Source organism: Mya arenaria, chromosome 6, assembly GCF_026914265.1.
Source record: "Mya arenaria isolate MELC-2E11 chromosome 6, ASM2691426v1".
NCBI classification, from domain to species: Eukaryota; Metazoa; Mollusca; class Bivalvia; order Myida; family Myidae; genus Mya; species Mya arenaria.
In genome coordinates this window covers 54,456,242-54,472,184 of record NC_069127.1, presented here as the reverse complement: position 1 = coordinate 54,472,184, position 15,943 = coordinate 54,456,242, and the positions used below count along the sequence as shown (strand labels likewise).

General features: G+C 33.4%; 1 protein-coding gene across 1 annotated transcript in view; it reads right to left on the bottom strand.

Moving 5' to 3' along the window:
- Positions 1–4,582: 4,582 nt before the first annotated feature.
- Positions 4,583–15,943, bottom strand: part of LOC128239128 (adhesion G protein-coupled receptor L2-like) — a 44,396-nt gene continuing 33,035 nt past the window's right edge. Inside the window, exons 18-27 of the mRNA XM_052955613.1 lie at positions 15,068–15,170; positions 14,376–14,529; positions 12,259–12,328; positions 12,036–12,102; positions 11,772–11,857; positions 8,995–9,121; positions 8,587–8,628; positions 7,717–7,785; positions 6,913–7,056; positions 4,583–6,757 (exon numbers count right to left, since the gene is read on the bottom strand). Of these exons, the coding sequence (XP_052811573.1) occupies positions 6,737–6,757; positions 6,913–7,056; positions 7,717–7,785; positions 8,587–8,628; positions 8,995–9,121; positions 11,772–11,857; positions 12,036–12,102; positions 12,259–12,328; positions 14,376–14,529; positions 15,068–15,170 (883 nt within the window). The 3' untranslated portion in view covers positions 4,583–6,736. The remainder of the gene's footprint in view (positions 6,758–6,912; positions 7,057–7,716; positions 7,786–8,586; positions 8,629–8,994; positions 9,122–11,771; positions 11,858–12,035; positions 12,103–12,258; positions 12,329–14,375; positions 14,530–15,067; positions 15,171–15,943) is intronic.

Genomic DNA, 15,943 nt, shown 5'->3' with positions numbered 1-15,943 from the left:
GTACAGCACTAATGAAACACTATCAGGTAAAGTATTTATAAATGAACACGATGACACCTTTCATTTTCGTTGCAAAGGTTTACACGTTGCATGCTTGAATGTCCAACATTTCTTGCCAAAATTTGATGAAATCAAATATCATTTGATGTCATCGCGCAAAACTTTTGATATTTTTGGGTTCTGTGAAACATTTTTGACTGCCAGAATTTCAGACAAAATGATAAACGTTCCTGGTTATATTTTTGAACGTAAAGATAGAAACACTAAAAAGGGCGGTGGCATATTGGTGTACATAAGAGAAAATATCCCACTCGTTCGCAGAAAAGAGTTTGAGTCTCAACACATTGAAGCAATTTGGATTGAAGTATGTTTTTGCAATGCCAAACCATTTCTAGTGTGTTTCATTTATCGACCACCTGATAGTAAGTTAGAATGGATTACTATGTTCAGTAATCAGTTAAAGAATGTTGAAGACTTAAATTTAGAGTATCATATCATAGGAGACATTAACATAAATTATAATGCCGAATGTGGGTCATTTAAAATTACCGCATGGCAGGATTGTATTATAAAATACGGATTAAACCAGCTTATAGATGTTCCTACAAGGGTAACAGAGAAAACGTCTTCTATTATAGATCATGTATATACGAACTCAGTGGATCGAGTATGTGAAGCATTTGTATCAAGTCTAAGTATTAGTGACCACTTTCCAGTTTGTTTCACTAGAGCTGCCCGTTTACAAAAGGTTTCAGAAAACACGCATCAACATCATACATTAAAATATAGGTCTTTCAGAAACTTTAATGAAATTTCCTTCTGCATTGATCTTAACAAGGTAAATATAAATGGGGTTGAACAAATTCAAGACCCTAATGAAGCCATGGAAGTTTTATATAAGCGACTGAATGACGTGTTGTCGCACCATGCGCCACTGAAAGAAAAACGAATAAATTTAAAACACAACCAGCCTGGTATACTGACGAAATTTGGTTGGCTATAAAAGAAAGAAATCGATTCAAAAAGCGTAAACAGTGGGCGGAATATAGACTTTCAAGAAATAATGTTACTCGATTAATACGTCAAACCAAGAAAGATTATTACAATAAAGCTGTAAAAAACTGTAAAGATCCTAGGGTGTTATGGAAGAACCTCAGAGAGATAATAATAATAATGACACTATTAACAATAATAGTATAATATTACCACAATACCTTCATACAAACGGAATAAATGCTGTTGGCGATGCACAAATATTAGATGTGTTCAATAAGCATTTTACTGACATATCCGATTGTATCAATAAATCAGTGTTCGATGAAACACATTTTTCAAAACTTGGTACCAAATTAAATAGGTTGCTAAAGGGTCAGTACTTTGATATATCTTACATCACCCCATTAGAGGTAAAAATGTATATTGATAAGCTTAATACGGCGAAAGCTACAGGATTAGATGGAATAGGGCCTAATATCCTAAAACAATATGGTGATTGTATTGTTATACCACTAACGTCCATTATAAATAATAGCATACGGCTAGGAATATTCCCAGACTCATTAAAAGAGGCTAAGGTTTTGCCTATATATAAATCTTCTGATCGCAATGATCCAAATAATTATAGACCAATTTCTATCCTTCCAACACTGTCAAAGGTGTTTGAACGGCACTTGGCAGATCAAATCAAAACATTTTTTAAAAATACGAATGTCATACATGAATTTCAATCTGGGTTTTGAGAAAAACATTCCTATCATACAGCGTTGATAAGAATAATTGATGATTGGATTGATGGAATTGACAATGGAAACTATGTAGGTGCTCTCTTTCTTGATTTACGAAAGGCGTTCGATCTAGTAGATCACCAAATACTTATACATAAATTGAAATTATACAACTTCAGTGATAATTCCGTCCAACTGATAACTTCATATTTGAAAGATAGACACCAAATTGTAAAGTTCGGGGATTCCCAATCTTCACGAAGATGTATAAGGTCTGGAGTTCCTCAAGGATCCATTCTTGGTCCTATTCTTTTTCTTATATATATTAATGACATAACCTTTGAAATTGAAAATTCCATGATTGACTTATATGCTGATGATACTACACTATATGCAAAAAGTTCAAATACGCAGGAAATTGAACGTACGTTGCAAATAAATTTAGATATGGTATCGGATTGGTGCAAAGTAAACAACATGGCAATACATCCAAAAAAAACTAATTGCATGTTGTTGGATTCAAATGCAAAATTAAGAAATGCATGTGCACTCAATTTATTCGTAGACAAAGTACTACTTGAAAATGTAACTTCGAAGAAATTGCTTGGAATTATTATTGATTCATCATTGTCGTGGAATCTGCAAGTTGAATTTGTCTGCAAGAAAGTAATTGCAAAGATAGCCCTTTTAAAAAGACTCAATTATTTTTTAACGGATCAAATGAGACAATTGTTTTATAAATCGTATATACTTCCTATGTTTGACTATTGTTGTAGCGTTTGGGGGAAAAGTAAGCAAACGCATATGAGAAGAATCACCTTGCTTCAAAAAAGAGCTGCAAAAATTATTCTCTTTAAGCCTATTAGAACGCCATCGCATGAATTATTTAAAAAATTAGAATGGCTTCAATTTGAATACCGTTGCAGATATCAAACGGCTGTTATGGTATTTAAATCTATTAATAATCTTACACCGAGTTACATAAGAGACATTATTAAGATATCTAGCAACACAAGATATGGATTACGATCTTCCACGCGACAAGACATTGCTCACTTTCGACATAAAACACAATACAAGAAACACTCGTTTGCATGCTACAGTGGGAAAGTTTGGAATTTTTTACCAGAAGAAATACGTAAGTCTAACACGGAAAAGACATTTAAAACCCGCTGTAAGAAGTTCTATTTACATCATCAATCGCAAAATCCGTTGTAAAAATTAAATGCATAATTCCATGCATACCACAGGTATAGTTTATATGTATGTATTTGTTGAGTAAGGTGTTAAATAAATGTGTGACTGTCCTACTTACTCAATTAAACAATTTTGATGAGTTTTCTTGTTAACATTTAGGTACAAATTGATGTATTATTAAGCATTGATGTGTTAAATGAATGCATTATATTCATGTTTCTTTATGTTTTCATATTACATTTTAATACGTACCTTTCTGAAATCCCATTCTAAGCATTTTACATGTTAAAACGATCATTAATTCTAGTTATAGGCCATGACGAAAAAATGTAATAATGCTTTTTTAACAATATGTATTTTTGCGGTATTGTTCAAAATGTGTTTTTCACATTTGTGTTTTGAGTATTAATTATTTGCATCACATCTTAGTTAGTGTGTGTGTGTGTGTATGTGTCTGTGTATGTTCTTTCAGAAGGCCGCATTGTAAATAAGACGTGTGTTATGTTTTTCATAATATGATGCCTATGTCTTAATGTGTTACCTTCTATAAATAAAGTTATTATTATTATTATTATTATTATTATTATTATTATTATTATTATTATTATTATTATTATTATTATTATTATAGGTTGAAGAGTGTCTTTATGACTTCGATTTGGTACGGACGCTTTTAAAGGAAGTATTTATTTATTGTATATGCTTTTCATTAATATATTTATCTGTAACATGAATAACATTAATAGATATAACAATAATTGATTTATAACTATCTTCTTTGTTTGTCATGACATGTTCACCAAATACAATGCCAATTCCTATACTGTTTGGGAAGTTGTATTTTGAGATAAGTAAACAATTATTTTACTCACGTATTGAGTGAGTAGATACAATTAGTCACAATTCAAAAAATATAAACTTTTTATTGATTTCATGAGATTGGCTCAAGTACTGGTTGTACTTCAAAACTTGGGTGAATTAGTTTGGCGGGACACTAGAAACATAATTTCATCATGGAGAAAACTAATCTGTTTTCGTCACTCGAGGTTGTGTTTTGTAAAAAGTTAATTGGAAATGTCTGATAGCGAAGATATAAATTTGATCATATTTCCCGCCCACCCCTTCCCTTTTTTTAGGTTCATTTCGCTGAAACAGGTGTTCTATTAATATGCATATTTATTTAACATAAGTAAGTTACGTATTTGTTACCTTTATAATCTAAGGTTTAACGTACGTTTAGTTTCGTTCCAGTTGTTTTGTGATGTTTATTAAAGTACCAAGCACCCTAACCCTTAAACATAACGCCATACCTTAAATATATGACGGCATACATACTGGTCGACGCTGTTATCGTCATTGATCTGTATGTCAACAAACACATTTTATTACGTTTCTTTATACACATGTGCGTTTATGGAGGACATTTACTATTTTATCAGTCTCCAAAGTATGCAGTCTACGTATGTGTAACCGTTTTTGGGTGTGATTTCGAAGACATGCACTTTATTTGTATATATATTTCAACAATGTGCGACCTGTTTAAAATATCTTCAAAATTCAATCTCTTAAAATATTTCCATGGAAATATTCACAATTTGTATGGATCCACTTAACAGTGTAAATGTGTTATTTACAGGACAACACAGATGATTAACAAACTCTTCAATATATCTGACTTTATTCTGATTATTTCATACTTAGTTTTAATATGACGTGCATAATATACATTTAGATTTGAAACAATGTTTCAACGCAGGAGAGCTGTTTTGTGTTTCTTAAAATGACAAAGAATTTAGTGGTTAGTGTTGTTAATGTATTAATTGACCAGAAAAACTATTAAAAGTGCATGTATATTACAATATCATACATACATAATGTTTAATATACTAACATACTAAAAACAATTGTCTGTTTTTCAATGAAAACACACCAGTAAGTGTCGGCGTGCAAACAAGTTATGGAATCTGACCTTCAAATAAGCTAGTTCTCCCGATATTTGCATTACTGTCATGGAACAGTTTTAAGCCTGGTGAACACCAAACAAATGTGGTATAATTCAAACCGCATTTCAATCAGAATACTATTATGTAAAATAAATGACGAAATGTACAGAATACGTAAGGTCAGTATAGTTTGTATATTTGTTCTCTTATTTAGTAGATCAAACGCAAAATGACCTATATTACAATCTTTGATGTTCAATATATCTTGTTTGTAGGTATACTATTAAACTTTTTTGTCTGCGCACACAACTCTTTCAAAAGAAACCAAACTTATATGGGCCACCAAGCATCACCATTTAACGTTATGGTTATGGAGATATCAGAGAACTAGAATTCTACATTCACTTATTTCGCAATCTGATTCCTTACCCAGGATATTTAAATGACACTTGGTACACGTGTAACAAGTTGTCAGTCTCCTTAGACAAGTCAGTTTTGCCACATCCTATATTGTAAATGTCATTCCATTCGGAAATCAACAAGGCTGGACGCCAAGCTGGCACCCGACCAGAGGCCCTTAACTGTTGGTCGAACAGTATTATGCAATACACTCAAACAAAGTTTAAACATTACTTGGGTCTAAGAAAGTGTGATGCATTTTCATTAGGCACGTATCAGTTTTTATAATATCAACTTTTTTAACATAGAGCAAATACATTGGATTAAAGAAATAAATATATACAAGGAAAATATAACGATTAGTGTTAATGAAAGTGCAAAATTTACATACTAAAACAAATTGCGCTCTCTGTTAAATATAGTAAAAACTATTGTTTTTGACTCATACAGGAAAGGGATTTTAGCGACATTTATGAACGGTCATAATATTTTTATTGATCATTTTACTAGGCAAGTTCCCTTTGCAGATTCTTTTTGGACTATTTACCGGTCAAATCATAATGTCTTTGAACAACTGTAATGTAAAAATCATTTCTTGAAACAGTAATTCATTTGTTAAATTGCCATATAATTGAGTATCTCACAAGAATAGGATTTCAAACATTCATCTGCAAGGCTGAACTTATGATTGATATAGAATTTTGCAATATGTTTTTGCAGAAGTAATATTGCACAAAACTCCGCATTTTCATAGACTTGATTACATAATGATTATACCAACTTAAAAATAGATGTGTTAGAACTGGTTGAGAGTATATATAGCTCAATGGGCGTAAATGTATACAAAAATACAAAATACACAAGTTTATCAATTATTATAACAATGAAATCAGGCCCAATTTTCTCAAACATTCTCTCCTAATAAGAAGATCACGGTAAAACTCTTATTTGTGTGTATGCACAATTTGTAATATTCTCATTTTGACCAGTTGTGAGAAAGAAATAAAAGCGATTGTATTTAAGCTTAAGGCAGAAACATTTTATTTTGAGAAAATTGGGCCAGTTTACTGATAAGCAATACAATTCTTTAAACAGATAGCAATAATTGTGACTATAAGTCATCCCTTGTAACCACCAACTAGTGTACAGTTATGAAACAATAATTGATTACAAATGGAATTGTTTCACATCCAGTATTTGTATCATTTGATGTATCACGAATACAATTTTCTTTTAAACCTGTGTTATGGTTCACTGTCCGTTGCAAATTCGTTCGAAATATATCCATTCATGACAACTTGATCTGCATTTGTGGAAGTTACCTAAAAAAAAATTCTGATTGTATTCTCGGTTGGTACAAGGGGATTCCAGTCGTTTGAAAACTCCGTCACTTTCGAATTGCTATGATATTTGGAAGATTCATCCTGAATGTTGCAATCGCAGTTTCCGGTCGGTATTGACTTCTCGTTTGTTTCATTCGCGTTGATGCAGCAACTGAATTGGAAAAATGATGCATTTCATGTGTAAATTAAATAATGTAAGTATAAATAAAACATAGCTTTTGTTCAAAAACTGTTTTGGATTATCATATAATACATGGTTATTTATAGCAATATGTTATGTTAAATAAATATATTTAGATAAATTACCTTCAATTCTACTCGGACTTCTTCTTGCTTAACTGACGTCGTCTTTTCTTCCGCTTCAGATCGTTCAAGCGTTCCCGTTTCCGACATGTTCGTTCCTTTTGTATTGTCACTGGGACTGTCTTGCTTGCCCAATGCCATTCGTCTCTTTAAAGAATGAATGCGATCAATTGCATATGTAAAATAATGGAAGCGAACAATTAAACTTCTACTAAGACAATAACAGCGAACATTTACATAAATTATGTAATAAAATGGAAGCGAACAAGTTAATATGTAGTAATATTTGAAGCGAACAATTAATAATGAAAAACAAAGGCAGATATAAATACTGTTAAAGGTGTCCGACCTAAACATATGTTCCGGAACAGTAAACAGTTTATATCTAAGGTAAACATTATACAATGGTGTGAAATCGAGCTGATTAACCTGTGTTAGTTTGGTATCATTTGAAAGAGTTCAGTTTGCAGAAAACGTAAAGATTTTGCCAAACACAATTTAACACACAAGTTTAAATGGCAGCCTAAGATCAATTAATAATAAGTAAAATTATTCATTTCGCGCGGATTTAGTTGAAGTAAAGAACAAATATAAAAAAAACTGTAATAACTTCATGCTAATATAATATTTCGGTCATTTAAATAACATATTAGTAATCGGCAAGCAAATACTTTTCAAATGATACCAAACTTATATGCGGTCATCCGGCATCAAAATTTAAAATTAAGGTTCAGAGAAATATAATATTTGATTGTCGGATTCCTTTAACCAACTTGAAAGAAATAAGACTACAACATACAAACTTACTTTGTGTTCATCGCTAAATTCATCCAGTGTTCGCTTTCGTTCTCTTGATAGTTGAATCGCACGTTTCAGCTAAAGATTTAATTGTTATTATAATAAATATACGTGATATTGCAATATTCAGCTGCAAAATAGACGAAAGTGAAATTACCCTGATAATGTTTAAGGGACTCGAACACATATTGTATATTGGCAACATTTGTATTGTTTTTCATATTAATTTGATATGCTCGCTTTTGTGAGAAAAACACACAAACAGCCAACAGTAAATGGAAGATACTCATTTGAACAGAATGTTGTAAATCCAAGCCTTAAGTCGTTCCATTTTCAAGAACGTGACCAGTGCTAATCATCAAAAAAGAGCACTCCTTGGTTGGTATTCAATATTCGACTTAAGTAAATCTAATGCTCATGCATCATTAACTTTATTCACTCTTTTGGTCTGTTATGAATAACCAGTTATCCCATTAGCTTCATCGTTCTGAGATCTTTTTTAGACAAATATTAAATACCAGCCCTTGTCTCGTTTTAGATAATTATAAACAGAATAGCCCTAATTTGAATTAAGCATTTTGTTCACATTTGTATTTGTATTGATACCTGACCCAATGAAACGTAAACAAGTCCCTTTAAACTGAGACAAAAACACTCTGCTCGTTACACCTATTGACAATGAAATATTTGTTATTGGCGCCAAATTGTAAAGGTTCTGTGGATTCAACTTTGATCAATTCTGTCTGAAAGTGCTTTCCAAATAAACACAACTTTCGTTACTAAAACAGAGTTGTATTCTTTTTTTCAATTAATGTGCTAACCACTAAATCCAATAATGAAAAACAAACAAAAACATATAAGACCTTCAATTTCATATACCTGTTCATTCAGAAGACAGTGGAATATGAAAATAAACACACCCTGAAACAAATGAAAAAGATACATCTAAAGACACAAGCTCGTACATACAAACAAGATCAGTAATAGACTGCCATATACCCGCCGTATTAAGACCAGTATCATTTTCGCCTTACAACACAGGATAACATTGAAAATATCAAAGTGCGATAACCAAAATACTGCACACATTTTTTCTGTGCACTGCACTCTTCCTACTATTTATATACCTAGTGTAATGAATGAAGATCGACTTAACGAAGTTTGCTAAGAAAAAGATTAAAAATATCTTAACCTTAATTAATGTGATAAATTCAACCGTATTTCTACTTTATACTTATAAACGGACAAATAAAACAAAAGCAACACTACTGTTACCAACAAACTAACCTGTGATGCGTTAAAAATGCAAAACACAATTTGAAACCACTGAGTTTTCTTGTTCACAGCAAAGAAACCAAACACCCAGCCGATACCCATTATTGGTAACAACACAGACATTGCCGTAATCGTCATTCTGAAAGGAGGATTCAAATATTGTTTGGTTGAATTATATAGCTTTTTGTATGTACGTATACATATAGTACATATATCTCGAAACATATCAATCGGAATTTGATTTTAAAGTTAATACAAATCGTTATTTACTCATACAAATAGAAATGAATTTTAATAAAAGCTAGCAGTTTATTAAGATCATCTTCAAATATTGTTACTGGTTTCGTCCGTGTTTTAAACGCAATGCTATTTCACTGAGGCCTACCGCAAAAAAAGGAGGATTTGACACTCTATTCGTACTGGTATAAACGTGTAGCTAAGCGTAAAATTCAAAGTAACAGTAAGCCCTCATAGTGGTTTGCGAAATCTTCTTTTCTACTTGTATCGGTTTACCTACTTTCGGGTTTAGATAAACCACGTTCTCGTGATTTTGTAGATGCCATCAATGTTCATCTCGTACGAGTCTACTGCTACATCTATCAAGCAGATTATGTTATAACAAGAGGACCAAAAAAGCCATATAGCGTTCACCTGATTAAAATTTCCAACAAGTCAATTGATATTAAGGATGTTGCTGCTTACCAAGGAATATTGTGATTGACGAGTAATTTGTTAGTTGATTAGTAAGTTGGTCCTGGTAAAGGAACATCAATAGTTTTTATCTAGGGAACTCAAGACGTGTCAGCTGATTGCTCCCATGTGATGGTAATGGAGGACGACTGTTGCTATGGAAGTCAAGTCATAGGGTGTTACTTTAACATTCAATAAAGATATTTAAAACATTTTGTTTCGTATGTTGTTTCACTGCCAACATTCTCAATTATTACTCCACCCCATAACTTATCATGTTTGGTAACTTATATACGTGGCGCAGAGAAGTAATTAGATATCGAACTATAGGGTTTGTTAACCTTAAACTAATACGTCAGTGTTTTATATAAATACATATCAAGTTATCTCTACTTTCACTTTTCATGTTTACAATTTAACCCAATGAAAAAGCATTTAATATGCAGATAAGTGTAGTGTTTATATTGCTACAGTTAATTCATTTAACTCCCATATCATTATTGATCGATTGTATTATAGGGTTTTGTATGACGCGAGATTAACATTGTTTTAATTTATTGTGTGATGATCGGGCAATTGTTAACCTTTTCTGTCATTGTGAACAATTATTTGTTCGTGCTCCCTATTATATACTGTAACATGTTTGCATTGTTGCAGTTGATAAATATGCTATGTATCCAGTAAACGTTGTAAGCGATTTTAACAAATATTCCGTGTTCAATACTTATGTGAAAAAACTACAGAAACAAGATCAGTTGCAAAAAGTTTAAGCATAAACCCGGTTTAATGGAACTGTGTAAACACCAAAGACATAGAACACAAAAACAGAAAATCACAAACAAGAAACACGGAAGAACAGCACAAAACTCCACAAACAGCACAGTACATACATACTATATATAAACTAGGTATGCTAATCAAGGATTGTTAGGTACCGCCTTGGAACGTCTCAACCTGTCCTTAAAATCTACCGCCCATTTGAGGTCAAAGGTGACCCAGCGATACAACTAAAGTCATTGGTTGATAAGGAGGATATTGGTTGATAAAGTAGAAATTGATCGCTAAGTAAGTCAATGATTGCTTAGGAGGTTAATGGTTGCTAAAAAGTGGTTGCTCAGGAAGTTATTGGTTGGTAAGGATATCATTTATTGCTATGAAAAAGAGGTTCTTAGAAAGTCATTGGTTATAAAGGAACTGTTTGGTTGCCTAATAAGTAAGTGGTAAAAAAGTCATTTTTGTTAAGCAGGTCATGGGTTGCGAAGGAAGTCATTGGTTGCTATGGATGCAGGTAGTTATTATCCACATCATGAGGCTACATACCAAATATCGAGTGTCTGTGCCTTCCGGTATTAGAGAAGCAGTTATTCAAACATGTTACTTAAGAAGTATCTTGAAAAACCGAGACCTACGGGGCGGGGCCAGCTTTGACCCAAGAGGCTCTATTTAAACAATTCTGGTGAAGAACCACTTCATGAGGCTTCATACAAAATATCAATGGTGCGGGCCATGCGGTTTCAAAAAAGACAATTGTTATAACATATCATATGATATAATTTGAACATTATTGGGTAACGGCCATTACATACGGCTACATACTAATTATCAACGTCTTCGTCGTGTGGTCTCAGAGATGAAATGTTTTCACTATATAAATAAATATAAAACCTGAGACTTTTGGGCTTTCAACCCTGGGAAATAATTAAAACAATTTTTATTTAAGGCCACAACATAAGCTGTCTTACCACATTTCAAAAGCCAGGGATTTACGTGTTCAGAGAAGAAAAACAATCAAATATATTACTATATAAATATATAGGAACCTAAGATCCCTGGGCGTCAACTTTTGACCACAGTGACACTATTTGAACATCTTAGTAAAGGGCCATTTCATGCGACTACAAACTATCAAAGGTCTGGAATTTGCAGTTGCAGTAAGGATGATTTGTAAATATATTAGAAAATGAATATATAAAAGACACACACTTCTGGGGTGGGGCTACATTTCACCACAGGGACACATTGTGAACAATCTTGGCAAACGATTGGTCAACTGCAATAAGTAAATTACTACAAAAACAATAGAACTTAAAATACATTACTTAATTCTGTCAAGAGTGTCTTTGTTCTTTGCGGCCTGCGTGCTGCATAGCTTTACCAATACAATCGATGTGATTATACCATTGACCTGCAAAAATATAACATATTAGTATTTTGCTTGAGATGACAGAAATTGTATATAGCTACATGCCAGCCAACACGTGTACATTGTTTCAAATTTGTATATGATGATTGCAAATACATATTTCAACAATAAACGATTGTCTTGAACATTGAATAAAACAAACGACAGTATATGCTCTTACCAAGATAACAAAAGCAACAGGCCCCGCAAAAGTCCAGAACATCCAATGGTCAATATCCAGCCAACAACTGTAACATTTTGATGAATATCATACACAAACAAAACATATTGCACGTTTATTAAAATAAAAAAATCTGTGACAAATCCGACGAAGGTTTATGCCATTACTAATTATCCTATTGCGACTAATACGTCTGATAGACTACGCAAAACGTACTTCGTACCTTGCTTTCGTGCCATATCCCTCAAGTTTGGAAATGCTGGCAGCAGTAAGCACGACAGCTATCGGTGGTACTTATAAACAAACAAAAGAAACCCATGGTGACTTCACTTTATATAATAAATAAATATATAAATCATACCCCATCACACTAAAACAACATGTTTTTACGCACATGACACGACGATGTACGGTAAAAAACACAGTCGAAGGAGTGTCATCAACTTTCACATCAAGATTCTCTTATCAACGATCATATCGTACTTTTACATGTTTATTTGTAACTTTAAGTAGTAGTTTTATTTATTTCTAAACAACTTACGTTATGTGTCATGAAAAACACATCTGGTTTTAATCGGTCACAAACAACGCTTTCAATTGTTGCCGCGAAAGTCACGGGTTGCCTGAGGACAGTTTGGTCTACACATTTAAAATGATATTTCGGCCGAGAGTTTTAGAACACATCATGACTTGCTTCGATATAATTACAAAACTCCTTCGATAAGTATTTGATATTATAACGGAATCGCAAGAGAAAGTAGCGTAGGGCGACAAGTTTCGTGTTATTACGGAATTGTACGAGCTTAAATGTGTCTTGTGAAGTTATCAGTTAGAGAGTGTACGAGTTTATGCGATAAATTGCGACATGGATACGGTATGAGTACGACTTAGTAAGATGCATGACGAGTAATGCACGAGTCAAAGATATAAGTTGCGACATGATCACTGAAGAAATACGATTAAGTACGATGCATGACGAATTATGTACGAGTAAAAGAAAAAAGTTGCGACATGAGCACTGAAGAAATACGATTAAGCACGATGCATGACGAGTTGTGTACGAGTAAGTACCGACATGGGTTCGACTTAGAACGATACATGGCCAGTTCTGTTCGATTTTATGAGCGTTTCGACAAACCGATGTTAAATATGTGAATATGGTGTTTATAATACTGCAGTTGAAGTATGTTTCGTTTCTTTTTGAAGTTCTTGGCCGCTGAAAAAGGTTAAAACAGCTCACTGTTGTTCTATAAGAAAATCTTCCTTTCTAGTATTCTATTAATCATTCTGTTTTCTACATTTTACAGGTTCTTTCTAATGAAAGGCTAATCTGCTTGTCAATGTAGTTTTCGTTGTTTTATTGAAAACTAATAACTAAAACTACTTAGTTCCCTCTTAAGGAGATGGTAAAACAATCCCGAATGAACCAGTCTGATATCCGAAGATAACACCCGCGCAGAGTCGTACAGATGTCGAATACACTTGAAAATACTCCGGTTATCCCTATGTTTCTGCTACGTTTCATTATCGACACAAACCTTTCTTTGCTATTACATAACGTGCCAGTACCCTCGAGAGTACCCACGTTGGAGAATGTTAAAATTTGGTACTGTTATTAGTTCGAATGTACGATATGATGCGATAAGTTGTACAATCTCGCATAGTTGATAAAACACTAGTATAACACTACTTCAGTGTCGCATATATGTTGAAAACACACAAAGAACACATGTGCAGTGCAATAAAGATGTCAAATTCACTCGACGAACTGTCGTTCACTGTCACATAGATGTCGAACACACTCGAATAACACTCGTTCATTGTCGCAAAGATATCGGATACACCCAAATAACACTCACTTAATGCCGTACAGATGTCGAATACATTCGAAGAGCACTCGTTCAGCGTCGAACAATTGTCGGATACACACGAAGAAATGTCAGAGTTGAGCTTTTATCAACTCGCACAGTATGTCTTAATAAGTTAAACGTTGTATGCCTGTTGAAATACTTTTGCAGAAATAATGCAGTCGCCACAACCAACAATCGGAGTAGTGTGACAGAGTTCTAACTTTCCAAATAAACACAGATCACAATGTACAGTTCAGTTGAAGATCAGAAATGTTATTTAAACTTTAGACACTGCTGTTGATATTTTTCGGATAGCTTTGTCCTCTAAAATATTTTGTGCTTTTTAATTCACGTGAAGACGCAATCTGGTTTGATATTTTTTTACGATTTTTTCCAAACGCACTAGCATTAGAAACCAAGATAACGTCTATTTAAATGAAAAATGATCGTTTGTTTTTAAAAGAAACAAATGAATGGAAATATATTTTACCAAAGGCCACGAGGAGGTACATGACAAGTTTGTTTTTGCCACTCTTGAAGACAACGGTGACGGCGAAATATACGTTGAGGCCGACAGAAAGCATGGTGAAGAAGACGGTCAGGAACACAACGTGCAGGGAAACGGCGATCCACCGACAAACGGTCTGTGTTTATTACAATAAAGGAGAGAGCGATAATAATATTCAATGATTGAAAAAAAACCTTCGAGCTCAAGTTATGAATGTACTTAGTATGACAAAACATGTATAGTATTATAAATACTTTACATGTTTTGTTATAACAAGTGCATTCATAACTTGAGTTAGAATGTTATTTACATCACAAGGATAGTGATTGACGTAACCATTTTGTACAATGTAGTCATGGCCAAACGTTAAATAACAAGCGTGTTGTATATGTAAATAGCATTGCTATTTACCCGCATGTAGGGTTACCGAACGGCTTAGAACCGCCTGCTTGATACCGTTACGATGTAGGAGTTAATCAATAGACCAAATGTGATGAAAAATACTTTAACATGGTATAATAATATATGTTGGGGACGGCCAGGGAAAAAGTAGTTTGATGATGATTTAAATTTAAACTTTATTGAATGTCACTACATGCCGAATTGGTCGAGCCCGATTATAAAGTTTAAAAAGGTGAACATGTTCATGGAATTGCATACGACAGGTGTTTTACCTGGTTTTCTGTTTGTCCGATCCCAGCGAGGAAGAGAATGTTGGCCAGTAGCAACACAACACACAGACACATGGTGAGACACTCACGCTCACTGCGCAGTATCCTGTGGTAAGAAAAATTATGTATGGACCAGTACGGTGCAAAATAACTATAATTATATTACTTGTTATAATTAAATGTATTTCTACAGATTGAAATAACAATTGTATGAAAAATTGGGTTTCAAGTTAAAGCCATGCTTTCGCTCACAAATAATTTAATCTTATAATGTTTGAGCATTGATATAACTAAAGGTAAATTATAATAAACCGCCCCGAAAGTTCAGCAATAAAGTGTCAGCTTCGGATTTAGAAAATCACGCCTTTAATCGCAGACCGAGTAATACCGGAATATGCTGATCAAATTGTATTAGCAGCTCCCATGCCCAACGCTTAGCATAGAGGCACGTACTCGGAAAAATTGTACTTAGGGCTGGATAAACCAGGGGGAAAATGTCTTCCGTGTACCGGCGCTTTACACCGGGCACATAAAAAAAACTTCACAAGAGCTTGAATATCGCACAGGAATCTCCTTGTATCTTACTCTGTTTCTTCAAAGTTGATACTTTCTTGATGTAACTTGGAATTTCAGTCACTTCTATCTAATGATTAAGCTTATATCTTAAAAACCTTATACTATATAATCTTTCTAAAAACCTTATTATTTGCTTAATTTATTTTTCGATTAATCTTCAGCACAATATCAAGACAATATCAGGCAAGGCGATGGTCACAATGAGGGACATGTTTGAGAAGCCACCAAAAACGTGCGTTATAAACCTTTTGCACCGTATTTCGATATTGATTATGATACAAAAAGTTAATATTTCAAATATTG